Source organism: Ambystoma mexicanum, unplaced genomic scaffold (assembly GCF_040938575.1).
Source record: "Ambystoma mexicanum isolate Mex_15411 unplaced genomic scaffold, UKY_AmexF1_1 Mex_scaf92, whole genome shotgun sequence".
NCBI classification, from domain to species: Eukaryota; Metazoa; Chordata; class Amphibia; order Caudata; family Ambystomatidae; genus Ambystoma; species Ambystoma mexicanum.
In genome coordinates, this window is record NW_027182513.1 from 256,613 (window position 1) to 269,224 (window position 12,612).

A 12,612-nucleotide genomic window follows, 5' to 3' on the forward strand; every position below is an offset into this window, starting at 1 on the left:
CATTACTGAAAATTTAGGAAGGCACAATGTGGTTAATGGGCCTCATTATAAGTGTTGCGGTAAGGCACCAACAGCGCCGGTAGTGCTACCGGCACCATTGTTACCTCGTCGCAACATTACGAGATCTGCTCGCGGGGACAGTCTGCACGCCTGATCAGACGAGACGTGCAGAGCGGCACCCGCGAGCAGTACCCGATGGCAGCAATGGCCCCGTTATTAACAGGGCCGTTGCTACGATCCTCCCCATTCCCATTGAGCCCTATGGGAGCTCAAATGGGAATGGGGACGTACCGGGTCCCGCGAATCGGAATTACTGGGCCCTCCAAGGTCGGAATGGCCCGGTAATTCCCATTTCGCGAAACCCGGACCCGAGTGTGGGGGTAGCCAGGCCCAATCACAATGAGGCCCAATGTGTTTACTTGAAGCCAGAAAAAAAGCTTGATGTGTTAAAAAAACACAATTACTTATGTTTGCTGTAAGCACGAGTTAATAGTTTGCCTCTGCAACCAGTCTTTTATTTACCTTGTACTAATTTGCTAAACAGTGTTTTTTAAACAAGTAATTTCCTTGCTTTCCTTTAATGCGCGCACAGTGACATTAGTATGGTTTTTAAATCAGAAACATATGCAATATTTTGTTAAACAAGATCATTATTTTGAAAAGATTTATTCGCAAACATGAACGCATGCGGGTATGTTTAAATAAACAAAAAGAACACAAGTCCAGCTCAATATAAAGATAAAACAGAAACAAAGGTTCAATGCTTAATTAGTGCACGCCCATAGTGCAACATTTTATGAATAAAGCACTGTATTTTCATCTTTTGGGAAAAGCACATCTTATTCGAACATACAAGATCATACGTAAGGGGCACATAACCACAAGATTCTGTTCTACTCTTTCTACTGATTACGTGAATGACCTCATTAGCTGCAAGAATGTGATCGGCGGACAGGGAACAAGGGTGGGATTTAGCATTTAATAAGCTAGATGTTTTTAAGACAGAGATCATGACATGTCATCTCAGGCTAGTGCCCTCTGAATCCAGAAGGACCAGAACCCGGAGGACTGCTGACCCACACGATCATGATCTGCCTGGTTAAGAAAGAAAGTAGATTTCAGGAGTAGGCAAAGACTGTACCTCCACCGTCTGTAGGATGAGCGTTATCTACTCCACTACTATATTAACAAGATGAGGAACTGCATATCGCCTGGCCATGCTATTTCTATATTGCTAATGCCCACACATTGTTCATTGAAGGATATAAATAGACATAGATGCTAAACAATAGAGTGTAAAAGACACTATATTGCAAGTGCAAACACTTGTTGGGTAAGTGATAAAACGGTGTAGACAGTGTAGATAGCATCCAATGTTTATCATGAACGTAGGGGTAATAGGCATAGATGACTCAGTGGGTAGACCCACAGCAGTATTGTTGTCCATTACTAAGTCTATCAGATGCTCAGGGGCAGCAGTGCCGCTGGCACTAAAGCGCAGAGACCCAATTTTCTCCAGAACCTTGCTTCGGGCACAGCAGAAAGCCTGGCAAGGCGCCAGGTGAGCATGTAGACCACCTTTGTGGTGGATAGAGCCTGGCATGCAGGATAGGATGTAAATCATCTGAACGATGTGCTAATATTACCCACGAGATATCATCAGAGAACCTGGGCCTAATGCTGCAAATAGATTCTCTAGATACCAAGAGTTCTGCAGTTCTGAAGGCCCTTGAGGGGAGCCAAACATATGTTTTGAGAGGGATGGGTTGGGGCGCACTCATATCAAATCAGTGGGCCTCATTATAAGTTTCGCGGAACGGGTTAACAGGCTCCGCTAATGGAGGTGGACCCGTTAAACCCGTCCCATGAAATTACGAGGTCCCCTCAAAACAAGGCGTTGTTACCGGGTCCTGTGAGGGGAAGAGGGAGCTAACAACGGGCCGGTTGTAATCAGCCCGTTGTTGGCTCGCTCTCCCATTCCCATTGAGCCCTATGGGGGCTCAGATGGGAATGGGGAAGGTCCGGGCACGGGTTCCCAGAGGGAGGAATTACCGGGCCCTCCGAACTCAGAATAGCCCGGTAATTCCCCATTCTGGGAACCCGGTAAAGGAGCCCGGATTGGCGGCAGCCATGGAGCTAATAGCTCCATGGCTGCCGCCAAACTCGTAATGAGGCCCAGTGACTTGAGTAGGGGTATATGCCAATGAAGCCCCACAGATCCAGTACATACATACAATAATGGTTTAGGTGTGAGTGATGGCAAAAGTACTGTCACTAAGATGGAAATCATTTTCAGAATCCAAACACTTCAGAAGTACTATGATACTCGAATCTACTGTCACAACTCAATGACACCAGGCACCAAGATATCATAAAACATTTGAAGCGATTTACATTAAAAAGTGTGCACAGCTGAAGATTAAGCAAATAAAGTAATATCAAACACGCTCGAAAGAAAGGGAGGACAAACCGAGGAAAAAGATACATAAAGCGAAAAGCTGTTGCTGAAGTATAAGCACTAGTGAAGCATTGACAGCATCTTTACAGACTACTGCCAACATGTGCACAGAGTGTAACATTACTGACCAGGTACTGCCATAATAGTGTCTGATACTCACACCAAACAGAATCTCTTGCTATTATATACCAGGTATTATTATTATTATTATTATTACTGAGCGCGCACCTGGCGTCCAGAAGCATCCTAGCACACAGTATAACACAATGCAGATGCATAATGCAGCGTAACAACAGAACAGATATACAGTGGGGGGTGGGATACAGAGGGGCTCAGAGGAGGGGGCCTGCTGTGCCGGGTGGTAGGGAGGAGACGGGTGGGTGGCGTCTAGCAAGTCAGGTTGCGCAAGGTGGGCTGTGAGGGCCTAAGTGTTGATGCAGAGAGATTCCTTGAAGAGGTTGGTCTTGAGTTATTTTCTATATTGTTGGAGCTCCGACAATGTATTGTACAGTACGCACAGCACTGATGGGTGTTGCCATCACAACCTCAGGCACCAGGGAGTCACTTCATTATCAAGGACGTGCCCATTTACTATTGCAGTGCCAGGCTCCATTAGTCTAGGTAAATAAGGCAGCATCAGAGCCCATTATGCCGAGTTGGCAAAGAAATGCCAGATTCCATGAGGCCCAAGTGACACAGCAGTGCCAGATTCCATTATTTCTAGTTCGCAAAAAAGGTTCAAGGCTAGTACAAGGTCATTGTTCCAATGTGGGTGCCCACATGTCTAATCAGCCGGTTATTGTTTCACTGAGGCTTTTCGATCATTCCAGGCAGTGAGAGGTTTTTAGACAGTGTGGGTTCCCTCGTGTCTAATCGGCCGGTTATTGTTTCACTGAAGCTTTTCGATCATTCCAGACAGTGAGAGGTTTTTAGGCAGTGTGGGTTCCCTCGTGTCTAATCGGCCGGTTATTGTTTCACTGAAGCTTTTCTGTCATTCCAGGCACTGAAAAGGTTTTTTTCCTGTATGTGTTCTTTTATGTATAGTTTTTTTTTATTGGTTTGTTCAAACCTTTAAAAGAGACCAATGATGACTACATTTGACAATTAGACATGAAAATAACATAATTATCACCTACAATGCAAAACATCATAATAGAAACAATTAAAAGTAATATAAAATCAAATGAACACTGATTTAAGCAAAGTATCACACAAAACGGTATGCACAATTTAAGTCCATTCTTGGTTAAATTTAGATAGTTCTTCGATATTTTTGAGGAGAAATGTCAGAGCATACGTTAGTTTATTATTAGCTTCCGTGAAACATGTATATCTATAGTTAAATTGCTCATCAATCTAAAGCTTTTCTGACATTCAGAGCACAGAAAAGGGTTTTCTCAAGTGTGGGTTCTCCCATGTCTCTTTAAGCCTCCTTTTTGACTGAAGCTTTTCTGACATTTGGTGCACTCATAAGGTCTTTCCCCTGTGTGGGTTCTCTCATGTATATTTAGCTCACTTTTCTGACAAAAGCATTTCTGACATTTAGAGCACGCATAAGGTTTTTCTCCTGTGTGGGTTCTCTCATGTCGAGCCAGATGACTTATCCGACTGAAGCTTTTCTGGCATTCAGAGCACTGATGAGGCTTTTCTCCAGAGTGGGATCGCTCATGTGTACTCAGATTGCTTTTCTGAGTAAAGCATCTCTGACATTTGGAGCACTGGTATGGTTTTTCACCTGTGTGGGTTCTCTCATGTGTAGTCAGATGGTTTTTATGTGAAAAGCATTTCTGACATGCAGAGCACTGGTAAGGTTTTTCACATGTGTGGGTTCTCTCATGTGAAATTAAGTTATTTTTCTGCATGAACTGTTTCGGACATTCAGAGCACTTGTAAGGTTTTTCCCCTGTGTGGGTTCTCTCGTGTATAATTAGCTCACTTTTATGACCAAAGCATCGCTGACATTCAGAGCACTGGTAAGGTTTTTCCCCTGTGTGGGTTATCTCATGTCTAGATAGGTCACGTTTATGACTAAAGCATTTCTGACATTCAGAGCACTGATGAGGCTTTTCTCCAGTGTGCGTTCTCTCATGTTGAGCAAGATGACTTATCCGACTGAAGCTTTTCTGACATTCAGAGCACTGATGAGGCTTTTCGCCTGTGTGGGTTCTCTCATGGATTGTTAGGTATTGTTTCTGGCTGAAGAGTTTCTGACATTCAGAGCACTGATAAGGCTTTTCACCTGTGTGGGTTCTCTTATGTGTAGTCAGATTGTTTTTATGAGTAAAGCATTTCTGACATATAGAGCACTGGTAAGGTTGTTCACCTATGTGGGTTCTCTCATGTGTAGTCAGAGTATTTTTATGAGTAAAGCATTTCTGACATTCAGAGCACTGGTAAGGTTTTTCCCCTGTGTGGGTTCTCTCATGTACAGTTAGGTCATTTTTCTGTATGAACTGTTTCGGACATTCAGAGCACTGGTAAGGTTTTTCCCCTGTGTGGGTTCTCTCGTGTAAAGTCAGCTCACCTTTCTGACCAAAACATTTCTGACATTCAGAGCACTGATGAGGCTTTTCTCCAGTGTGCGTTCTCTCATGTTGAGCTAGATGACTTGTACAACTGAAGCTTTTCTGACATTGAGAGCACTGATAAGGCTTTTCTCCTGTGTGGGTTCTCTCATGGATTGTTAGGTGTTGTTTCTGTCTAAAGAGTTTCTGACATTCAGAGCACTGATAAGGTTTCTCACCTGTGTGGGTTCTAAAATGTAGTGTTAAGTGAGGTTTTTGGCTGAAATGTTTTTGACATGCAGAGCACTGATAAGGTTTTTCACCTGTGTGGGTTCTCTCATGTGTAGTCAGAGTTTGTTTATGAGTAAAACATTTCTGACATACAGAGCACTGGTAAGGTTTTTCTCCTGTGTGGGTTCTAACATGTAGAGTAAAGTCATGTTTATGACTGAAACGTTTTTGGCATTCAGAGCACTGATAAGGCTTTTCTCCTGTGTGGGTAATCGCATGACTAGTTAGGTGGTGTTTCAGACTGAATCCTCTCAAACATTTAGGGCACTGGTAAGGCTTTTCTCCAGTGTGGGTTCTCTCATGTAAAGTCAGATTGGTTTTATTGCTGAAGGTTTTCTGACATTCAGAACACTGATAAGGACTTTCTCTTGTGTGGTTTCTCTCATGTGTAGTCAGAGTTTGTTTATGAGTAAAACATTTCTGACATACAGAGCACTGGTAAGGTTTTTCTCCTGTGTGGGTTCTAACATGTAGAGTAAAGTCATGTTTATGACTGAAACGTTTTTGGCATTCAGAGCACTGATAAGGCTTTTCTCCTGTGTGGGTAATCGCATGACTAGTTAGGTGGTGTTTCAGACTGAATCCTCTCAAACATTTAGGGCACTGGTAAGGCTTTTCTCCAGTGTGGGTTCTCTCATGTAAAGTCAGATTGGTTTTATTGCTGAAGGTTTTCTGAACTTTGAAGCACTTATACAGTCTTGTCACTCTGTGGGTTCTTGCATGTCTAGTCAGACTGTTTTTATGTTTAAAGCTTTTCTGACATGCAGGGCACTGATAAGGATTTTCTCCTGTGAGGGTTCTCTCATGTATAGATTGGCTATTCTTCGGATTCAAGTCCCTCAGATATTTAAAGCAGCAATAAGACATTTCTTGTGGGTTATTTTCTCCACACTTGTTTTTTTAAATAATAAATACCATGGTAAGATTGAATCTCTCTCGAGAATCAAAACGTGGCGTTAATCTCTTTGCATGATTTTCTGTATACTCTCATTAAGCTTAAAGATAGCTTCTGTCAGGCGCTCACAAGTTGTCACTGGTTTCCTTGACCAGTCCAGTCTGTTTTCACAACAGATATTCCCAGGGAGAAACACACTGCCTTTACGCTGTGAGCCTGCTTTGTAGTTAGGTCACAAATAGGTTTTCTGTTTAGGGTTACTTTAGGATTAATGTGTATCTTCCCATAAGGGCCGTCACATTTCATTTGCAACTGAGGGATTGCTGTATTGCGCAGCATGGAGGTGTTTTCAGTGCCATATGCAGGCTCCTGTAAATAACAAGACGGCATTTATGTTCCGATTAGTACTTGAATTGCGTGCCTCGTTTACGTGTGTACTTTCTTTACTTCACAGTGTGTAGATCTTTCCACCTCCCAGTGTTTGTCCACAGCGAGAGTCTAGAAATAGTTTCATTCTTGAGCTCTGGGACTCCTTCATTTTCTTCCATGTAGACATTTCTGTTCTTTTTCGTTTTGTGGGTACATTACCAACATTTACATTTTTCTCTGCATGTCTCCTGTAGAAGTAAAAGAAACAATTATCTTTCAAAGGCAAGATAAGGCAAAGCAATACCAAGCATGCGCTGTCTCAATGCTGCGTCATGATGTTTTAAGAAGTAATGGCGGGAATCAGAATGAGTGCCTTTTCAGCCAGGGTGGAAGGGCTGTGGGTGCTGAAGGACCCAGACCAGAGGCAAGGATGCCCACTGATTTCAAAATGCATCTTATTTAATTAGCAATGTTATTGACATCATTTAATAAATCAATTATGGTATTGGCATCCACGACATTAAAACACAACAGCATATAGCAGGTTTGTGTTCTTGTTAATCCTGCCAGGCATGTGTGTGACAGCTGTGCAGTGCCATTGTACTGAAAACATTGCTTGCAGGAGAGAGCAATCTTTAGCAAACCCCAACTAAGAAATACAAATTCAACTTAAATGCTACATAAAGAGATCCAGGGCCTATTGCTGTCGTGTTGTAGTATGCAATCTTTAGCAAACCCCAACTAAGAAATACAAATTCAACTTAAATGCTACATAAAGAGATCCAGGGCCTATTGCTGTCGTGTTGTAGTATGCAATCTTTAGCAAACCCCAACTAAGAAATACAAATTCAACTTAAATGCTACATAAAGAGATCCAGGGCCTATTGCTGTCGTGTTGTAGTATGCAGGGATTTTGACAGAGTGGGAGAGAAAGGGATGTAGTTTGTGATTGATTGCCACTCTTCTGAGTTGATACTTGAAAGGACCAAGGATTAGAAATGAGAGTCGGTATCAACGGGCTCAAGACCGCTCAGTGAGTTGAGCTGCTGCAGCGAAGATCTATTTGAATCCCACCGGGACCAGAATCCCCCTCCTAGTGGCTTAGCTCCATATGCCAAACGTTCGTTGCAGACATCTATGTAACTCGAAGGCCACAGGATCAAACATTAGAAAGATAACTCAGTGGGTAGTGAAGCTGCTGCAAACATCTGTGTAAACTGCAGTTTACAGATCTATTTTCTATCAATTGAAATACTTGAGCACTGTCCAAGGTTCCATCAGTGCCTGCCACCCTCCTCTACAAAATAAGAATAGTGCAGACTGTGAGAATAGAACACTAGCATCTTATTAATACGACAACACATTGGATCAGAGGGTTGGTTATAGAATGGATTCATTTCCACATTTTCTGGAATTTTCTAAAATAAGATCACTGGAGTTAAAACTGGATCATTACTGCTATGCTCCTCCGCCTCCTTTGATATAGTTGAGACCTAAGGGAGAGGGTGGGCAGTGTGACACCATTATCGGGAAGTAGAAAGCAATGGCATCTGCATGTTCTTTTAGGTGGGGACATGAACTGCCCACAATGATAAACAAGAGTGAATGTAATGACCAAACATGCAGCATATAGTGCAGAGAACATTGCAACAGCACTTAAAGTGTGCCTTGCAGTGTTACGTCCAATGTAGCTAAATAAGTGCATAGGACCTGTGGCACACATGTGGCACACATGTGGCACACTGCCATCCTGGTCGACGGAGAGCTATGAGTTAAACATGCCATGTGTAAAACAACGATGCCTCCAAAAAAGGTGTCTCAATGAAAGCTTTGCGTGATCACTTTCACATCTTTGCCCAATATAATCCAAAGACAAATTACGTCATCTGTTGAAATTTCTGAATTGAGGAGCAAGTCAATGAATGAACCTAAATAAATTCAAGTGACAGTGCATATTCATGCCATCCGCAGTGCGGTATGTGATGAATCCGATGGACTCATCACTGATTCCCTCGCCGTGGTCTCCTCCCATGCGGCCAGGGGCGGCAGCCGTCATATGGTCCAGACCCTGGGGTTGGTTATATGAGGGAAGATCACATGGGAGGAGACAGCGGTAATACCCCCAAAAGAACGAGGTAGAAAAGACCAAATCACAAAAGACCAAATTTGGGATGACCCATTTCACCACATATGTATGTGGGGGGGAGTAAAGTTAAGGATAAGGGGGGCTGCACTGGGTCATCCCCAGCATATATATATGGGCAGAGGGGGAGAAAAAATATCGCCCTTTTGGGATTCGTTTTTTATGTGGTCATATTGGGGTAAATTGGGACGTCTACAATCAATCAGAGTCCAATCCAGAAGAGAAGCTTCATCGCGGAAACACACCAAGTGTCGGAGACAGCGCAAACAACCGGTGAGTCTGCCCAGCGTCATTGGGGACCCCAGGGTGCTCCAACACCCATATAATCAAGTGAAAGAATTATGTGAGATTGTTATTACGGCTAATGCTCAAAGCAAATGTAACCACAGAAATCAATGTTTGAAAGTGATACTAGAAAAAGGGAACAAATACCTATGCACGAGATGTCAATGTGAGGGAGAGCTGAAACAAGCATCACCCAAGTAAAGACCTTTTGACAGAACAAAGTGGATGCAAAGGACAGTGAAACCACTCAGAAGTCCTGGTAAACAGGAAACACCAGGCTGCTAACATTTGGGGGAGAAGATACCTGGCAGGGGAGTATACCAGGGGATCGAAATAGTCCATGGAAGAACTCCTGGCAGTCAACTATACTAAGCCTTTTAATCTTGGGGAATGAACCCTGAAACTGCTTGGCATGGGAGTATACCAGGAAACCTGAAAAGTTAAGGAAACAATTATTCATTTGAAACCTGTTGGTTAAACAAGAGCTTCCTGTATATTCAGTTTAAAACCCTCAAGGAATTGTTGGATAAAGAGACACTTTTGTGCTGCAGAGAAATTATTGTTTAAAAGAGACACTTTGCCATCCTACCTAACAATGCAGGGAAGGAACCCATCCTCTGGAACCAAGGGTCTCTCCTTGGAAAAACACTTTACACTGATCCAAGACATTTCCTTACACCCCTAATTTTGTTTATTTCTAGTGTGAGGGTCAGTGTGATGGTTGGTTTAGAATGTTTTGGACACAAGGACGTTTTCTAATTTCAACAACATGACACATGACACAGACTGATTCTTAGTTTTAATTTCCTAGACAGGGAACCTCTTTATTTAAGATAGGGTTAGAGAGGCGTTATTCCGAACCATTTTTGTGTTAAATAAAATGCCTGATTCCGAGAATATTGCACACTTGTGTCCGCATCTCATTTCTGACCCCTCACATATACTCCACACTGTGGATGGTAGGGGAAAGATAGCATTGTGTCAGAAGCTCACCACCTCCAGGGCCTTGGTCCTCTCTAGGCTGGACTACTGCAACAGCCTCTTCCCCAATCTCCCCCTTTGCTCCCTACGCCCCCTTCAACTAATCCAGAACGGGACTGCAAGACGTGTCCTTGGCCTCAAGCCCATGGATCGTATCTCTCCAGACCGGAAATGTCTCCATTGGCTCCCAGTGGATTAAGTTCAAGATCCTCTGCATCGTCCACAAGACTTTCTGGGGCCGGGGACCACACTACATCCAACTCTCTCTTCCTATGCATCTTCCTTTTGAAGGCCCCCGCTCATCCAACACCAACTCTCTGAGGGTCAGACGCTACTCCAGGCTGAGAGTGGGGGATAGATCTCGGTCCTCGGCTGGGGCCTCCCTCTGAAACAGCCTCCCTGCCTCTCTCAAACTGGAGCAGGAGCAGTTAAGGTTCAGGAAGCAGCTCAAGATATTCCTCTTCGCTTCCGCTTTCTCTCTCCCTCTCCCCTGGTGATGCTCCTGTCTGCTGCGCTTACTGGTTACCTGGTCACCCACTGAACCCACGAGACCAGGCTCCTGCAGCACGACCAGTTTCCGCTTGCACTGCCTTTGGGCCTCCCAACCACCTAGGGACTGTATCTGCAACCCTACAGTCCCCTGATACCATGCACTTATTGAGCCACCTCCCTGGCCGCACTTACCGCGTTATCACCTCACTCTCTCCTCTCCTGTGTCAACTGGCACTTTTCCTCCCTCCCACACTTGCACAATCTGAAAAACGCAAGGCCTGGTAAGATCGTTGTTTTATCCTCCTTCTGTCTTCCCTTGTCTTGTCACATCTAGATATATTCATGGCAGTGCTTGAGAAGAAGGTGCATAAGAATAAATGATATCAAGGAATAAGAAGAAATGTAATGTAAAGAGGAATAAGACTCACTGGAGAAGTAAGGGACAAGCAGGAATGTAATGGTAAGAGGAATAAGACTCACTGGAGACGTAAGGGGTAAGCAGGAATGTAATGTTAAGAGGAATACGACTCACCGGAGAAGTAAGGGACAAGCAGGAATGTAATATTAAGAGGAATAAGACTCACTGGAGAAGTAAGGGACAAGAAGAAATGTAATGTTAAGAGGAATTAGACTCAATGAAGAGAAGTAAGGGACAAGAAGAAATGTAATGGTAAGAGTAATAAGACTCACTGGAAATGTAAGGGGCAGTCAGGAATATAATGTAAAGAGGAATAAGACTCACTGGAGAACTAAGGCACAAGAAGAAATGTAATGTTAAGAGGAATAAGACTCACTGGAGAAGTAAGGCACAAGAAGAAATGTAATGTTAAGAGGAATAAGACTCAATGGAGAAGTAAGGGACAAGAAGAAATGTAATGTAAAGAGGAATAAGACTCACTGGAGACGTAAGGGGTAAGCAGGAATGTAATGTTAAGAGGAATACAGCTCACCGGAGAAGTAAGGGACAAGCAGGAATGTAATGTTAAGAGGAATTAGACTCAATGAAGAGAAGTAAGGGACAAGAAGAAATGTAATGGTAAGAGGAATAAGACTCACTAGAGAAGTAAGGGACAAGAAGAAATGTAATGTTAAGAGGAATAAGACTCACTGGAAATGTAAGGGGCAATCAGGAATATAATGTAAAGAGGAATAAGACTCACTGGAGAACTAAGGCACAAGAAGAAATGTAATGTTAAGAGGAATAAGACTCACTGGAGAAGTAAGGGACAAGAAGAAATGTAATGTAAAGAGGAATAAGACTCACTGGAGACGTAAGGGGTAAGCAGGAATGTAATGTTAAGAGGAATACGACTCACCGGAGAAGTAAGGGACAAGCAGGAATGTAATGTTAAGAGGAATTAGACTCAATGAAGAGAAGTAAGGGACAAGAAGAAATGTAATGGTAAGAGGAATAAGACTCACTAGAGAAGTAAGGGACAAGAAGAAATGTAATGTTAAGAGGAATAAGACTCACTGGAAATGTAAGGGGCAATCAGGAATATAATGTAAAGAGGAATAAGACTCACTGGAGAACTAAGGCACAAGAAGAAATGTAATGTTAAGAGGAATAAGACTCACTGGAGAAGTAAGGGACAAGAAGAAATGTAATGTAAAGAGGAATAAGACTCACTGGAGACGTAAGGGGTAAGCAGGAATGTAATGTTAAGAGGAATACGACTCACCGGAGAAGTAAGGGACAAGCAGGAATGTAATGTTAAGAGGAATAAGACTCACTGGACAAGTAAGGGACAAGAAGAAATGTAATGTAAAGAGGAATAAGACTCACTGGAGACGTAAGGGGTAAGCAGGAATGTAATGTTAAGAGGAATACGACTCACCAGAGAAGTAAGGGACAAGCAGGAATGTAATGTTAAGAGGAATAAGACTCACTGGAGAAGTAAGGGACAAGAAGAAATGTAGTGTGAAGAGGAATAAGAACCCTGGTAGACGGCAATGGACTTCGACTACGTCGATGTCCGGTGCTTCACTTCGTTCTCCTCGGCAGACACCGTCTCCGCTCGGCAGCCTTTCGAGGGTCTGACTTCCAGGGAGCTTCGGTGAAGGTTGGCGGTGCTCGATGGTCCCTCGGACCACGGGAAGAGGGCGCCTAACCAAGTCCTCTCTCGGATCACTCCTCGACGAACTCGACAGCTTTCGGATCGGGTCGAAGCAAATGCAGCAGCAGTTCTTCTTC

At 43.4% G+C, this 12,612-nt stretch overlaps 1 protein-coding gene across 1 annotated transcript in view; it reads right to left on the reverse strand.

Moving 5' to 3' along the window:
- Positions 1–650: 650 nt before the first annotated feature.
- LOC138563348 (zinc finger protein 268-like) overlaps positions 651–12,612 on the reverse strand; it is a 29,405-nt gene continuing 17,443 nt past the window's right edge. Inside the window, exon 2 of the mRNA XM_069642832.1 lies at positions 651–6,765. Within this exon, the coding sequence (XP_069498933.1) occupies positions 3,856–6,120 (2,265 nt within the window). The 5' untranslated portion in view covers positions 6,121–6,765 and the 3' untranslated portion in view covers positions 651–3,855. The remainder of the gene's footprint in view (positions 6,766–12,612) is intronic.